The 17,936-nt window shown below is 44.6% G+C and overlaps 1 protein-coding gene across 1 annotated transcript in view; it reads right to left on the reverse strand.

Moving 5' to 3' along the window:
* Nucleotides 1-4,521: 4,521 nt before the first annotated feature.
* The window catches only part of Itpr2 (inositol 1,4,5-trisphosphate receptor type 2), a 429,229-nt gene continuing 415,814 nt past the window's right edge, over nt 4,522-17,936 (reverse strand). Inside the window, exons 56-57 of the mRNA XM_059256359.1 lie at nt 7,192-7,353; nt 4,522-6,655 (exon numbers count right to left, since the gene is read on the reverse strand). Coding sequence (XP_059112342.1) covers nt 6,569-6,655; nt 7,192-7,353 — 249 coding nt within the window. The 3' untranslated portion in view covers nt 4,522-6,568. The remainder of the gene's footprint in view (nt 6,656-7,191; nt 7,354-17,936) is intronic.

Below are 17,936 nucleotides of genomic sequence, written 5' to 3' on the forward strand. Positions count from 1 at the left end.
GGGAACATGGCACCCTTATAAAGGCCAGGACGCACCTGCGCACACAGGCTCACGCGCAGAGATCACGTGGTCACGTCCGTGCCACTATGTGACCTCGTAACCATGGGGCATGGGTCACACAATTCATAGGACCCAGAAATGACTAGGCGGAGATGACTAAGTGTCTCAGGCATGCACAACTATGGGCGTGGTTGGAATTCCTATCAATACATGCTTCAGTTAAGTTTTCAGTGCCTTATGCATATGCATTAGTGTGATGGTTGAGTAGGAATGGCCCCCATAAGCTCCTAGATTTGAGTGCTTGGTCACCAGGGAATAGTGCTACTTGCCAGGGGTTGGTAGGTGTGGCCTTGTTGGAGAAGGTGTGTCACTAGAGGTGGGCTTTGGGGTTTCAAATGTTCCAGCCAGGCCTAGTGTCTCTGTCTTCCTGCTGCATGCAGATCCAGATGTAGAACTCCTAGATCCTTTTCCAACACTATGTCTGCCTGCATGCCACCATGCTTCCCACCATGCCAATAATGGACTAAACCTCTGAAACTGTAAGCCAGCCCCAATTAAATGCTTTCCTTTAAAAGAGTTGCTGTGGTCATGTTGTCTCTTCACAGCGATAGAACAGCGACTAAGATAGTTATCTAGGCTGAGTTTTGAAACAAGTTATAAGCCCCAAATATAATTTCTTTGACAACAACAACCACAACAAAAACACAAGAGAGAACCCCTTCCATTTCCATGCTCAGCGTGTGAAAGCTCGTTTTGTCTTCAGGGCTCTGTGGCTTTTAGGCTGGTTTGTCTTGGCCTCTGTGACTGATGTAGCAGGCAGGAGCTGGAAGTAGCATAGGACAGCTGCCACAGTTTGTCCACTGCACTTGTACCCATTGGTCAGAATTAGCCAAGCTGCATGCTGGGAGGTGAGTGGTATCACAGTATTATCTCCTTTCCAGTTGCTGTGATAACTATCTTGTTTATTGTCACTTGTAGTTCCAGCTTCTGGACCATCACAGCAGGGAAGCCACAGTGGATGGAGCTTGAGGAAATGAGTCATACCACATTCGTAATCAGGAACCGAGAGCAATGATTGTGTGCATGCTTTCTCCTCTCCCAGCCTAGGGAATGGTACCACCCAAAATAGATCTTCCCATCTCAGTTAATGCAATCAATGAAACACCCCTTCCACATGCCTGGCCAACCTGACCTAGACATTCCTTCATTAAGACTCTATTCCCAGGTCATTCTAGACTGTCAATTAAAACTAAGCATCTGTCATTGTTAGTGGGCATGAAATCAAGGGGAGTGATGATTTGGGGTTATGTGAATTTAGCCAAGCTGAACTAACACTTGCTAGAATTCCCTTATTTGTAAGGTTGTTTACAGGAGATATTTTCACAAGGTTTGGATAATGGATGGCATGAAGCAGTGGTCACTTAGTTTGGAAGGAGCAGGTGACAGGTGTCCCAATGGCTTACGCTGGTCTCTTGGCTCACACGCTGGCTGTCAACCGGCCTTGGGCTCTCCAGGCCTCAGTGGACCACCTCCTTTGTCACCCTCCAGTCCTGGGCTGGAAGCACATGAGAGTTCATGGGGGGGGGGGGGTCAGCTTCGTTTCCACGGCGCCTACACGACAGATGCAAACTCTTGTTTGCCTTCCTGATCTGCAGCTCGTCCTGGATCTCCTCTGCTCCAAACCCAGGCCTTCTGGCCATCTGCCAGACTCCCTGACTGACAATAGCTTCAGACCCCCTGTCAGGGCCAGATGCATCAGCCTGCCCTAAAGTTTATCACCCTCCTCATACTACCTATGACATCTAACCCTACAATAAATCTCTCAGGCCATGTTATCCATAGTTATTTTGGTTCTCTGCTAAGACAATAATTAGTATTCATATGTTATATAACCAGACCTTATTTTACAGTATGACAAAGAATTTTATTTCATATACTGCAGAGAGGACGAGATATAAAGCATTTGAGTCATGTTGAAAGAAGTGAGGAAAAAGGTGTTGATGTACAAAAAGGAGTCTATGGTTGCCCAAAATGAAGATTTTTAATAACACAAAGCCAAAGGCAGGGGTTAGAGCAGAGAGTAGCTTCGGTAGCTTGCCTCTGTTACAAACAAGTTCCATGAGCCAGCCCTGATGAAGGCGCTGGACCAGGGAAATCCTTATTTGTGAGGCTTTTAAGTAAGATTTGCCTGAAGCACCAGTGAAACAGAACATGGTAGATGCAGTGAGGCACCCCTTTAATTCCAGCGCCAGGGAAGCAGAAGCTGCTGGATCTGAGTTTGAAGCTGCTTGGTCTACACTGTGAGGTTCAGGCCAGCTAGGGCTGCAAAGTGAATCCCTCCCCCTTCCCCCCCCCCCCCCCCAAACAAAAACCAAAACCACCAGAGGATTTCAGTAAGACCTACTCCTGTCTTGGTGGTCTGTGTGCCACAAGACTCTTAGGATGCTGTGGCCTCTCCAGTGGTGGGGGAGGGCCACAGGAGACACTGTTGCCTAGCTTCTAGCCTGGAGTTATTTTCTGAACACAAGTCCTCCTGAGACTTCCTCAAAACACGCAGTCGACCAGACAAAGGCTGTGGCCTGAGACTTGACCACACCTCCCTCTGCTTGCACAGTCCTACTGTGGGTGCCAATCACTCTCACTTCCCATCCTCCCCCAGCCACCTTTCCTCTGACTGGAGCAAATCAAAGCAGGCCTTGCCACACTTCTTCCAGGAACTGGAAAACACCCACAGCAAAGCAATCTATTCATAGATTGCATGTGATTCACAGCACCGGGTGGACTTCAGCTGGCAGAGGCTGAGTTTTGTCCTGGGGCAGTGGTTCTCAACCTTCCCAAGGCCACAGCCCTTTAATACAGTTTTTCAAGTTGTGGTGACCCCCAACCAAAAAATTTTGTTACCACTTCATAACTGTAATTTTGCTACTGTTATGAATTGTAAACGTCTGATGTGCAGGATGGTCTTAGGACACCCCTGTGAAAAGGTCAATGGACTCCCAGGTCAGAACCTGCAGGTTGAGAACCATGGATATAAGAAGACCTTTCCTTGGGGTCAGCAGATATTAAGAATGAGAGATCCCAAGATGGCCAAAGGATCTGACTCCACCGAGTGCTTCTGGGAATCTAAAGTGTAGATACACTAGAACCTGTGAGAAAACTGAAGATGTGGCCCGTTCCCAATAAACTCTGGGCTCATTGGGTCACCTGGGTCCATATCCTCCCAATCATGCTTTTTCTCTTGCTATGTAAAATAGCAATAATTATGACGCCCTTCCACACCAGTAGCTATTTTTCAGAAACATGGCAAGAAATGAATGAAGTACGCATAAGATGCAAATTCTTTTTATTAATACTAACTAATAAGTTATGCAGCCCTGACAGCATGCTCACATCACCTTTTTAAAAGACATTATAGACATTCTCTCTTGCCAGAGGAAGGAGAATCCACTTTCAAGTCTGTGGGAACACTCCAGCTGGAGGTGGACCTAGAGCTGCGTGCAGAGTTCTGTTTTCACATGCACTCGGCTCTGCTTGAGTTTAGCACTGTGCTGTCTCCTACATGGCAGTTTTATCAATCCTAATGTCAAAGGCAGCAGCAGATGAATGAGTAGAGGGCCTAAAGTGGCCTCCGGTATTTTCTAAAATCTGGAATTGGCTATCAAATTTTGAAAATAGAGAGCTTAGCAAGGGTTACACTACCTCCCCACCCCTGCTCAGGGCAGGAGCCTCAGAGGTGCGCACAGCTCGGCTAGCTCTTCACCTGGATCCCACAGCCATCTGTGTCTGGGTTTAAGAGGCCTGCTCCCTCCCTCCATGGCTAACTGTACTGCATCTCACACTAGTTTGGAAGGGGTCTCCAGGCCAGGACATGGCAATAAAGCTTTGAAACAGCTGTCAGGAGTAACCATCTTCTGGTTACTCTTCCACACAGTGTGGCTATCCGCATGTTTATGGTTCTGAGTTGTGAAGTCATCTCTCCTAAGCATTGTTTACCTACTCAATCTACTGGGTCCCTGAAGCTGAGCTCTGCCTGCTCCTTTCGGTTAGATGGCATCCTGGGAAGTAAAGTCTTCATCAACAACTCCAAGACCTCCTTACTCACACTCAGTCCCAAGGATGGAGTCACACCACGTTACAGTTTGTAATTAAATAACAGCAGAAAGCCTGAGCTGGGAGCTGGAAATACAGGGATCAACACAGTATCAGCTCTGATTTGAATGAATTAGCTTCCTGAAATTATCAACAGCCTACCAAATAGCATGATCTTTATCCACAGGGAAAAGAAAACAGTGGATTTAGGAAAATAAGCCCTTTTGTAACTTAACTTTCTAAAGAGTAGAAAATACCATCTTTGCATGCAGACAACTGGTCAATATTATCTCTCTAGACAGTGTGGATCTCTACTCGCACACAATGGTTTTAATTAGAAGATATCCTTCATTAAACTCGAGCCTCAGAATGGAGCCCACAGGGGAGCAAACCCTCTGTAAATTAAAAATACTATTCAATGGAAACTGCGACTTTTAACCAATATGGATTTTAATAACCTAAATATTAAAAAAAACCTCCCTAGCATAGAAGTCAGAGGTGACTGTGTTTTTAATATTGCTATATACATATGAGAATACCAAGTACACTCAACTTCAAACAATCCAGTTGCGTTAACAAACACACATAACAAATGTAAACTCTTACCAGACATCAAATTTCCTGTTTTAATATCTTTATGAATTCAAAGTCCTAGAAGGTGCCTTTTGTTTCATTTGCTTTTTTAAATTTTGTTTTATAATCTTTAATCTTGCAGAGAGGAAAGAAAGAAAAAAATGCAGCTGAAAAAAAAAATCGACATAGTGCGAGTCTCATTAGGTGAAATCTCTTCTGGATTTTTCCCACCGGAGAAAATACAGTGTCAGACAGGCAGCTGCTGTAAAGGCTCGGACGTTAGGTCACACCACACAGCATACTTTATTTTTATCAAAGACTGTCACAGCATTGAGGGCATTAGGTTTTAAAAATGGTTGTCTTTGTCTAATTTTGGTGACACCACTAGAAAAAAGTTTGTGATTATAGTTTAAAATTTTAGCAAAGAATTAAGGGTAACTGCAGCAGATCTCTGACAAGGGTCAAAACACCTGAGGTCATGGTATCAGCATCCTCCAACTTCAGGCTGTCCTGTCCAAGAGCACTTCTTAATTTCGGCCGGTTTTAGTGTGTGGGGGTTGAGTGCCAGTAAATTTAGTGTGCCGCCCTGGGTCCCAAGGCTATCCCTGTGAAGCAGAAGGCAGGCCTACTCGGCCTTCTCGCCTGCACAGTGAGTCTACATAGACCCAGGATTTGAATTTTCTTTTTAGGAGCCAATAGCTAAAATTGTCTTGAAACACTCTAAAGCTTTAAAAGTTGTAACAAACCTCGTGTGGCCCCTTGTGGCCGAGAGTTTAAGGAATCTGGAGGCCGAGGGTCCATCTGAGGAGCCTGGCTCCGAATGTAGTGTCATGGCTGACAGTTTTCATCTCCATTTGGCTCTAATGCCTAAAATAGTCTCCAAAAATAATCTATCCATCTAGGTTATTTTCTCCCTTGCAAGACAACATTAAAACAGTTTGGGGGAAGGAATTATGATCTGTCTACACTTTGAAAAGCTGTTACTGTAACAGCCTTAAATATGCCATTGAAATTCTGCACATCCTTATATATTCAATGTCTTCTCAGATTTCCTTCTCATAGCTGCAGGGATAGCAAACACTCAGGTCCTCAAGCACCACAAATACAAATCCATGCTTCTAAAAGGCAAAACCACCATAGTAAGTCTCTGTGTTCATGGTCACCGTGAGCGTTTCCTTTATTAACACCTGTGTATTGTAATAGCATCTGCACTCAACACTATTCCCCACTCAAGCAGCTCTTCATGATCACGTGACTTTAAGCATGTTCTTAGCCATGTTCTATGAACTTCCTCTGTGCAGCCCTGCACAGAGTCCTGGAAAAAGCGACTCTGCTCCAGTTATCTTTTCAGTGTGTGAGATGTGAACTCCAGAGCACCAAGCGTGCAGAGCTCTGAGCCCCTCATGTTTCATGTCATGAAGAAACTGGTAACACGTAAGGTTCGGAAGCTTAATGAGATTTCTTTTTCAACTCCCGTTTTGTTTTTAATCTCTTAAATTTTTTCTTAGTCAGACTCAGCCACCAAAGTGTGGCTTCCTGTCTCTGACCTGTGTGCTGCAATTCGAAGCAATAAATTCCAACCAGCCATGACAGAGGCTGCAGTCGGCATGTGAGACAAGTCCAAGGCCTATTGATTGAGCAGGGGGAGACTGCTGCTCCCCCCCCACAGTCTGGCTGCTTCCTGCGCCCCGTAGTCTGTGTCCTGTGCTGTTTTTCAGCTCGAGCCTTCTCAAGCGTGAAAACACAGTTACGGATTGTTCTGGGAGCTAAATGGCTCAGCATCTTGGCACTTGGCTGTTTTTAGCTTCTCAACAATAGCCACTGTTTGCTCCCTCCATCTCCATCCTTCCTTCAGCGATGAGGCAGGCATCTGATGAAAGGCTGGTCACGGCGTGCCCCCATGGTGTCAGTGTGGTGGCATGTGATGGTTCACATGGGGTGTGTTTGACCCGAGGAAGCCCAGTCTCTGCTTGTTCTTCCTTTGTTCTGTCATCTGGGGAGAGGGAGAGAGGGCGCGCCTTCAGCTGCTTTTGTGGATTCTTCCCCCCCAGAACCCACTGTCTGCTTCCACACAGAATATATTCACCACAAAAGCATTTATTTTAAAAGGTAAATTACCAGAAATAGAGGTGAGAAGAAAGAGCAACTCTTCTCTCCATGGTTAGGAAGTGGGATGTTTGAAACACATCTGTTACATTCTTACCACTGTTACTATCATTTAATAGCTACCAAGGGACCTGGTGATAATACGCCTTATGAGTACTAAGGATATCATATGATGAAAGGGTTGATCAGGAACTTAGCGATTAATGAATACTACCTTTGCAATGAGCTTGGAAAGCCAAAGCTGGGCAGGAAATAGGATCAATCACCAAGAGCAAAGGGGTCCCTCTGTCTTTCTGCCGAGTGAGAAATGCTGCACAGGGGGTGGGGAGTCCCTGCGTGCTGAGCTGCCGTTGCATGGCACAGGTTAGGAGTTCTCTGGGTTCCCTGCTCACAGCGGTGGGGCTCTAGCCCCAGCTCACTGACCTGCTCCTTCAGCTCTGCCAGCTGCCCAGACAGCTGCTTCACCAGACTCATGGTGGACTCCAGCTTCTCCTGCAGGTTCCGGATCTCATTTTGCTCACTGTCACCTTCATTGCTGACAAGTGACATGGCTCGCATCCGAGGAAACCAGTCCAAATTCTTCTCCTAAAAGAAAATAAATGCAGAACCAGGCAGTGAGTGTGCTGGGAGCCAGGGGCACTACAAAGAGTATTTCTGCCTATTGAAATGTGAATCGTCTCACGTGGGCATGGTGGTGAACATCTGTAATCCTAACACTCTGGAAGCTGAGGCAGGAGCTGGCACTGGAGTTCTATATAGTGAATTTCAGGCCAGCCTGGGCTACAAAGCAGGACTGTCTCAAATAAAACCCAAAACTCGGTGTCTCTCAGGATATACACTAAAAGATCCTTCTCTGGCCAGGGACAGGAAGAGGCAGGGTTGGTCCTATGGACTAGGAAAACCTCAACAATGACTTCTTCCAGGCTGCCAGCTGGTCCTGGATGAAGTATCCTGTGGGCCTCCCGTGACTGATGGAGGATGGGTCTGATGGCAGCAAGAGCAGATCCAAGCATGTGGGGTGTAGGCGAAGCATAACTGCTCCTGAATCGGAGGTTGGTAGAAGAAAGGTTTCCGCTCCAGCCACCCATACTGGGTTCCTGCCCACGTCCTCGGCTGAGGTTCTTTACCAGTTCTGTGGCCTCCAGCTCCATGTGGGGACGAGGGGAGTGGAAGGTCACGGCCTGGGGTTACGCTGTCTGTCCCCTTGGAAGCACTGTATTACAGTGGGGGAACTTCCCCAGATGGCAATAGCTGGTGCCACTTCTGCTATTTTCTGGGCATGGGTGTGTCCCATGTGTGTGTGTTTCCCCTCCATTGTGGTAGACACCCATAAGTCTCAAAAACTCTGCCTAAGTGGTGAACACCATAGAGTCGGTGTGCGTAACTGAGCATATATTTTTCAATCTTCATTCACTCTGTAAATTGTAAGGTGTCCCCCCATCTCCAGCAGGTTAATTCCCCATGACATAGCTCGGAACCGAAGACCGTGGGGTTGTGTCCCCACCCACCCGACTGCTTCTGAGTACCTTCCTGTCACCCTTGCAGGGAGCTTCTTGCTTCCATCTCCTCCCCTCCCAGGTAAGTCTTGAGAAAACTCTGCCTGGGGCTCCCACCACAGGGCTGTCAGAGCCCTCTCTTTCTCAAGAGCGCAGTGGGAAAAGGTGTCTACTGCCATTTCCATCTTGACCTTCCTTATCATTGGCATGGCTTGTTGACATGCCTGTGACACATGGTGCCCTATCTCCAGTGGCAGAAAAAAGATTGAGGATCATCACTTTCTCTGAATTTCGGAGTGACAGATGTATTCAGTGAGTCCTACCCCACCTACAGTCAGGTATTTAGGAATCAAAGTCACGCTCGTGTGTGTGTGTGTGTGTGTGTGTGTGTGTGTGTGTGTGTGTATCAGAGGACAAATGGCCAGAGTCAGTGCTTTCCTTATACCATGTGGGATGAAACTCAGATCCTCAGCTTTGGCAGCAAGCACCATCCTGGGCCTTGATAGGCACTAAGCTCAACATCATCCTTTTCTGCCACAGTGACCCTTAGGATGAATCGTGTAGAGTCCCTGATGTCATCCTGAAGCTGACCAGCTAATCAATGGGGTGGCTCAGTTGATTCTGGGCAGTCTGAGCCAGCCAACATCTGAGATGAATGTACCAGAGTGACACCCTTTCTGCCCCCTACCAGCTATTAGAGGAGAGCTTGGCTCAAAAACTGCCTTTTGCTCAGAGGCTAAGGTGATCCTTCTTCATGTCAGAGTCCCAGAGTTCACCAGCTCTTTTCTGGGGTGGGAAACAGGTGGCCACCAGAGGAGGGATTGTGGGAGAGGAGTCACTGGGCAGGGAGCGCTGAGGGGATTAAAATGAGGGCCGATGATGTCATTGTTCTTTGTGTCTGTGAACAATGTATGGCGTTTTAGGGAAATGGGTGGCACTGAGACTATTAAGAGAAATAATCCAGATTCAGATATACATTTGAGATCTGTAGAGATAAACAGGTTGTTTTCTATCATAGGAGGAATATAGTTAAATTTAGATTCTTACATATCTATACATGCATGCATAAAAAGTAGTGCGGGGACTACAAGAGGGTGGGAAGAGACATGAAGGCCGGGTGGGGATAAAAGAGGATAATGGGACACATGTGACTTGGAAGAAAGGGAGTTCCTCCAGGGCAGAAGTGTTGGGTATATCAGGTGACACAGGGTCAGATGCTATCAGGAGACACAGCAAGAGTGAGGGAAGGGGAAGATAGCCCTTCCAGGATCAGGCGGACAGAAGACAGGTTTGCGAAACCATCTCCACAGAAAGGCTCCTGCAGGCCCCCTGGGTGGAGCCGTCATGTCCAAGGCTGCCTGCTTTTGAGGAAACAATGGCAGCTCTCTCTCAGCAGATTCTGCTGGAGCTGCCTGGGCCACGGGACTCTCATTCTCCACTCTGTCTGCATTAGTCCCTTTGTTCACTCATCCCTTTCATAATTCCCGCTTGTAATTCCTGGGCCCGTGCTAGGCACTGGGAAACAATGGAAGCCACACCCAGCGTGGGCCTCGCGCTTTTCCAACCCACAGGCGGTCACAGATGACAAAGGCCAGGAGGTGCCAGGGAGGAAAGATGGCCTGTTCCTCTCCTCTGGGTTCCAGTCTCTCTTTTTAGCCCCTTTGGGTATTTCTGGTTACTCTGTTTGGCATGTTTCTCCCTCTACCTGTCTATCAATTGACCATAATCTGAAATGAAGATATATAGGTAATTTTCCAATGTTTAAAATGAAGAAATGCTGAGATTCCTTGTCCCCTCTCCCTAGGCAGGGAGTCTAGACTTTCACCTCCAATTCCACCATCTCTGCTGCACCCACCTGACAGCTTCTCTAGGCAGGCACTAGATTCATACTGCCAACTCTACCCACACCTATGATCTTAAGACCTACCCTCTCCAAGGAGGGCCACTATAACCACATCTGCAACTCCTGCAACAGGCATGAGGATGGCATGCCCTGTGCCTGCCTCCCCTTACCCCATTCTTCACACAGGGATTCAAAACTAGCATGTCCAACTCCCCTAGTACCTGTAGAAAAGTTCTGACCCTGAAACTTGGCTATGAGAATCTTCTAACTTTACAGAAAGTCTGCTCTGGGCTTAGAAACCTCACTGAGCTCAAGCTGAGCCAAGTCTACTTGTTTGAACATCAACACTGAATTGCCCAAAGACTGAGCCCTTCACCCCATACTGCTGGTCAATCATCTGACAAATAGGTGTGATGGGACAGAGAACTTCAGCTACCCACTCAACACCGAAGACAAGATGTCTACAACAAATGCTACCAATGACCTTACTCTAGATGCCCAGATCCCACCTCACACATGAATAACTACAAATTAGTACTCCCATTGTAATGTCCCCTGACAAAGGTGACTTCGATGATACACAGGATAAGGATTCAAAGAGGAGATGAATAAATGGCAAATAACTCAAGACATTAAAACAAAAATTAGTAAAGAGATGCAATCTCTGAAGAAAAGCTAAAATGAAATAAAGCTTGAAATGAAAAATTCATGAATTCAAACAAAAAATTCAGAGGAAAGTTTCACCAACAGATTGGATCAGGTGGAAGAGAGTATCAGCTCTTGAAGACAAAGAGGAATTGGACCATTCAACTAAAGAAAATGCCAAATCCCCTCCAAGCCCCAAAAATAGAATATGTGGGACCTCACTCTATAAAAATATCAAATCTAGAGAATGATAAGTATAGATGGAAAAGAGATGCTTATCAAGGTCCAAGAGACATACAGAACACCAAATAGATAGGACCAGAAAAGAAATTCCCCACATCATATAATAGTCAAAACACCAAACGTACAAAACAAAGGATATTGAAAGCGAGAAGAAAACAATCAAGTCTCATGCATTGGAATAACAGTAAATTTTCCAATGGAGACTGAAATCCAGAAGGAACTAGGCCCATGCTCTACAAGCTATGAAAAACAGTGGATGGCAGTGGGGACTACTGTACCCAGCAAAAGTCTCAGATCTAATTTATGACCACTAATCCTGCTCTAGGGAAGATACTGGAACAAACACTCGTGTCTGAAGAAAAGGGTAAACATGTACAGGCAAACACAAATGCAATTCCAGAACATTGAATCAAAAGAGGACACCATAAAATCAACAAAATGACAGAAATTAATATACATTATTCAATAATAACTCTTAATATTAACTGATAATAAAATTAATTTGGTCTCAATTCCCCAATAAATAGAAACAGACTAACAGACTGGATCAGAAAACAGGATCCATCTTTTTGCTGCTGCCAAGAAACATGATTCTGGGCCAGTGACAGACACCACCTCAAGGTAAAGGGTGGGAAAAGGATCCAAGCAAACGGAACCAAGAGTCGAGCGGCACAGGGATTCAAATATGTGACAAAACCAACCAGGAGAGACACATAGGGATACTTTATCCTCACTCGGGAGAAACCCAACAGGATAGGGTACAATCCTAAATACACATGAACTAAGCACAAGGCACAACATTTCATAAAAGAAAAACTACTAAATTTGAAACCACAGATGAACCCTGCCACAGTGATGGTGGTGATTTCAATCCCCTACTCTCATGAACATATAGGTCATTTGGCAAAAGAAAACTCAAGTTCAATGACATCATAAATCAATAGACCTAACATATCTATAGAACATTCCATCTGAATGTTAAAGAATATATATTGTTCTTTGTAGCCTATGGGGTTTTTCTACAAAACAGACCATATATTAGGACACAATGCAAGTCTCAAAAAATATAGGGAAGCTGAAATCACATTCTGAATTTTATCTAATAACCATGAAATAAAGCTGGATATCAACAATAATAGAAATAACAGGAAGAACGCAAAGTTCTAGAAGCTAAACAACACACTTCTGAATCAAAATTGGGTAGAGAAAGAAATCGAGAAGGGAATTTAAACTGAATAAAAATGAAAACATCATAGCAAAATCTATAGGATACAATGAAAGCCACCATATGAGGAAAGTTTACAGTATTATATGCTTACATAAAATTTTTTTTGAGAAATCTCAAACTAAAAGATAGACCTGAAGGCCCTAGAAAAATAAGAACAAACAACAAAATAGACTGGAACAGATACTCAAAATCACAGCTGAAATCAATGGCATAGAATGAAAATAAATACAAAGAAACAGTTATTTGAAGAGATTGACAAGATTATAAACCCTTAGTTAAAGTAACCAAAAGAATTAGAGAGGAGCCACATTAATTCGAGAAGAAAGGGAGGCACTACAACAGACACTGGAGAAATCCAGAGGCTAGTTCAAATATACTTTAAAAATCTACATTCCACCAGACTGGGAAATGTAAGCGAAATGGATAAACTTCTAGATCTATATGACCAATTTAAATAAAGAAGGAAATGATTTAAACAGACCCATATCACCTGTTGAGATAGAAGCAGTAATGAAAAATCTCTCAACTAAAAGCACAGGTTAGATATGGTCATTGTAGAATTCTACTAGCCCTTCAAAGAAGAGCTAACACCAATACCCCCTCAAACTGACCTATAAAACCACAAAATAAAAAAGGAGGGACATTTCTGAATTCCTTTCATGAGACCACATTGTCCTGATACCAAAGACCCAACAAAAAATTAGGACCAGAATCTTTGATGAACACAGTCATGAAACAAAGCTAATTCAAGAACACATCAAAAAGACTGTCCACCATGATCAAGTCAGCTGCATCCCAGAGATGCAGTGATGGCTCAATAAACTTAATCCACCACACAACTAGAAACCACATAATCATCTTTCTAGCTGTAGAAAAGGCCTTTGACAAAATCTAATATCCACTGCAATAAAAATCCTAGAGAAACTAGGTATACAGGGGACAATCTCAGCATAATAAAGGTAACATTCAGGAAGCCCATAGCCAACAACATCCTAAACAGAGAAAAACTCCAAGTCTATCCACTAAAACCAGGGGCACAATCATAGCCCCTGTGCCCACTCCTGTCCAACATAGTGCTTAAAGTCTTAGCTAGAGCAGGAAGATAGAGTGGACACAAGGGATATGTCAAAGAATCTTTATTTGTAGATATGATTCTATCTGTAAAAGATCCAGAAGACTCCACCAGATGACTCCTCCACCTGATAAATAATTCAGCAAATTAACAAACAAAAATCAGTAGCTTTCATATATACAAACAACAAACACACTGAAAAAGAAATAAAGGAACTAATACCATCCATAATAGCCTCAAGAAAAGGAAAATGTCTTAGAATAAGTCTAACCAAAGAAGTGAAAGATCTGTACAACAAAAAATATTTAAGAGACTGAAAAAAGAAATTGAACAAGATACCAGGAAGTGGAAAGGTCTCCCATGCTTCTATGTTAATAGGGTTAGTACTGTGAAAATGGTCACCCTACCAAAATTAAGCCACAGGGTTAATGCAATCTCTATAAAAACCCCAATGAAGCCACATGGCACTGGTACTAAAACAGACTGATCGATGAATGGGCTAGAAATGAGGACTCATCTATAAACCCATACTCCTACATCCACCCAACTTCTGACAAAAGCCAACAAATACACATTGGAGAGAAGACAGCATCTTCAACAAATGTTGCTTGTAAAACTGGATGGCTACAGTAGACAAATGAAATTCAACCCATATCTTTCACCCTATAAAAAAACTCTCCTCCAAAGGGACTAAGGGACTTCAACCCAAGACCAGACACCCTGAATCTGACAGGGGAGCAAGTAGGGAATAGTCTTGAGCTCATTGGCATAAGAAAAGACTTTCTGAATAGCTTCCTGATAGTAGAAGGCTTTAATGCCAATAATAAATGGGACCTCATAAAACTAAAAAGTTTCTGTACAGCAAAGGGTACTCAAATGAAGAAGCAGTCTTCAGATTAAGGAAAAAAAATCTTTACCAGATATACATCTGACGGAGTGCTAATACCTAGAATATATAAGTAACTAAAAAATTAAACATTAAGAAAACCTAATTTTTAAAATGGGGGCACAAAACTAAACATTCAGAAAAAATACAAACAGCTGAGAAACATTTAAAAAAATTCAACATCCATAGCCAAAGCAAATTAAATCTACTTTGAGATTTCATTGAAGCCCAGTCAGAATGGCCACGGTAACAACACAAATGATGACAAATGGTGGTGTGGACATTGGGTGTGGGGACACGTGTTCTGTGCTGGAGGACTGCAACCTGGTGCAGCCAATATGGACATAAGCAGGGGTGCCTCAAAAGAGCTGAGAATAGATCGCCAGAGTCCTGACAGACATGCCAGGGACTGCAGATCTTACTTGAGATCTCTAGGAAAACTCTCAATGAACTACTACAAATTTGTAAAAGAAAACTAAATTTAAAAAATAAGTTTTTAAAAATCAATGCAGCTTGTGCTTTTAACGAAAATGACCTTAAACACAAGTACTATATATGCTGTTTTGCTTTGTTTTCTGTTGAAAGCAGAAAGAAAGTGACAAAACAGCCAGACATCCCCCGCCCCCTCTGCTTTACCTTTTTGCAAGGAATTTTCCTTTTCTCTCTCAGGGAGCGGGGGTGGGGGGGGGTGGGGGAGTGGGAGGGGGGGTGGGGGGGTGAGGGTGGGGGGGTGGAGTTGTTACCTGACCCTAAGCCAGAACTGCAGGCTTGCTGCTTCCTGCAGGGTCACCTGTTGGTAGCCTATGACTTCCTCATCCTGCTTGCCGATGATGTGCTGGCCGGCTAACACAGTGGTCTGATTTCACTCTACACGGCACATCTTGTGGTCATGCACATGGCTATTAGATTCCCAGGCTGATGCTGGTTAGTCAACGTGAAATCATTTCCTCATTTCACCAGAATGAGCACATGTGACCACAGGGTAGCCTAAAGTCAGGGAAGTACATTAGCTGCCAGACTCGTAGGCTGCAGGGTTAATCCTCCTAATAACTTAGTGACATGCAGATCTTCTAGAGGTTTCTAAAATGCAAGACTCATAGATGAACTCGTCATTTCTGAGATGTTCATTTAGGATCCATAATCCTCTTGCTACAGCTCATTTTTATAATCGTCTGTCTGTCTAGGAGACTGGAGGAACAACAGACAGAAGTGAAAAACAACCTTCCTCCACTGTTAGTATCGCTTAGAGATCACCTGTGTGCTGTTCACATTTGTCATTTTCAAGTGATGTTTCCAGTCACAGAGCAGAGCTAGTGTTGTGCAATGGGAGGGTACCAATGGAAGAGATGGGACAGCTGGGTATTGTCCTCCTAATAGTCCAAATCATCTATTGTATGGGGCAAACGGGTTTCTTTCTCTCCAAGCCTCAGTTTGCTTATCTGTGAAACCAGAAGTCTCTCTAGATGTGTCCATACCTTTCCCAGCCTGGCATTTCATGAGCTGTGAATGCAAGAAAAGGCTTTAAAATTCACATTGCTGCAAAGCCTTGAGCCTGGCAAATGAGCAAGGAGTTAAGGCTAGAAGCAACGTTGACTCACAGTGCCCAAGCTCAGCATGCGTGTGTGTGTGTGTGTCCAGTACTCAGACTAGAAGGCTAAGTGTCCTGGTGGATGATGGTAGGTATCACTAAACTCACTCCATTTCTGGATGTGATTGGAGGGCTCTGGTGCCTCCGACCCTCTTGATTCAGAATTGACCACAATCTTGGTACCACATAAAGAGCATGTTTTGCCATGTCAGAATGAGACTAAGAAGTAACGAGAATGGTTTGGGTCTTAAAAAAAAAAAAAGCTGTTAGCATTTATGAACCATCGGCTGTGTGTAAGCTAAAGGGAAAGAAGTTCTGCCCTTGTAACAGAGCGACCGGTCCCACCTGCCTCCCGAGTGTCTGGTGTTTAGTCACGTATGGCCAATACCCACATTCCATAGAACAGGAATTGCTATGATCTCACTGCAACACAGAGTTAAGATTATTTGCCCAAGGCCACAGAAGGGTGAGAGGCTGAGCCAGGAATCTTTTGTTCCTCTGCCTTCCCTGAACAGCTCTCCATGTCTGACGGAGACATTGGCGCTTGGCTGCTCTGGAAGCTGAGGTACAAGCATTGCAGGTTCAAGACCTGGCCCAGCTACAGAATGAGATCAAAGCCAACCTGGCCAACTTGGTGAGACTCTCACAACAGAAACAGAAGGCTGGGCGGTGGCTCAGCTTCCATGTGCTGCCTGATATGCACAAGGCCCTAGATTCAGTCCCCAGCTCCAAAAAAACCCAGCTTCTAAACAAACAATACAGAGCTATTAACACTGCAATCTCTTGGGCTACTTTTCCAGGGTCTGCTGAAGGTCAGGAACACGTGCCATGTCAGCATGTGTCATGGATCCCCACAAAGAAGAGGAGGAAAAAAATGCTAGAGGCTCGGAGGAATTTGGCAGAGGGCTTTCCAATATTGCTGATGAGCGGCAACAGAGAATGACCTCTGACTGCAACTGAGTATCAACTAACCGCCCGACACCGCTTCACCCAGCTTCCACACACCAAGACGGCACTCAGCGGGGCTCTCATGAGACCATTTTCTTGGTTGCCAACCTAAACTAGGCTCTGTGTTTCTAACTAGATTTTCCATCATAAAATTAATTTGCAGAGCCTCATAGAATGAAAAGTACCACAGTTGCAAGTGAAGTGACAGATGGGCACGAGCGTCCCTAGACCACGTGGTTTGAACACAGAGAACCCAGCATCCTCAGCTGACGGCAGGCAGCTGCCGTAAGGTGAGCAGTTGTAAGATGATTCCAAGTAGGATAATGGGAGGAACTTCAAAGATGAAGCCAAGCTCTGGACTTCCCGGAGCACAGTGAGATGGAGAGAGGGGTGATGCACACAGCCACTGAAGCACGGTGTCTTTGAAGGATGACCTCAAGCTGGGCATAACTTTAATATGCCTAGTCACAAGAGATGTCAGACTTTGGTGACAGGAATTATAGCCATGTGCCACAGAGCAGTTCCATACACATGCAGCACTGAAGCTACCATGAATAGTCAATCGGCTCTGTGATTCTAACTTCGGTGCGATTTAACAAATAAGCTTTCCATTTTTAAGGCCACTCAGGTTTGATATACTTGACACCCTTTTCTGTCTTTTGAAGCACTTCACTGCTTTGATTTTATGGAAGATAATCTACCCAATAGGACACTTAGACAATCAAAACAGAGCCAAAGTATTTTCTACAGACAAAACTTGCTTCTTACACAGGATGGAGCCAGTCAAATGAGGTTTTGTAATATTGTTTGTATTGGCTGTTGGACACAGGCACTCCGTGTTGGTAAGAGCACAGAGCCCACCTGAGAGGCTTCACATAGTGATCGCTTCTTTATCTGCTTCCAACTGAAGTCCAGCCCATCGCCTCTTTGGTAACTCTGTGCCCATCTTCAGGTCGAACGTGTGCACACACATTACAGTTGCCACAGGAGGACAGCACTTTCTAAACACATTTCTCCATTGGTTTGCTTTAGTTTGTTCATGTGTCCCCCACTCAGCCTCCTCCAGGTCCACCCTCTGATGCTGAGGTACTGTTTTACAGTAAACAATCTGACTGGTCTTTGTTTCTGGTTCATAGGAGGGTAGCCACAAATCTTTACAATTTCCTGGGTGACAGAGGTGAGTTTGCTCTCAGGAGCCCCAGGATTACACCTGTCTCTG

The sequence above is a fragment of the Peromyscus eremicus genome, chromosome 3 (assembly GCF_949786415.1).
Source record: "Peromyscus eremicus chromosome 3, PerEre_H2_v1, whole genome shotgun sequence".
NCBI lineage: Eukaryota > Metazoa > Chordata > Mammalia > Rodentia > Cricetidae > Peromyscus > Peromyscus eremicus.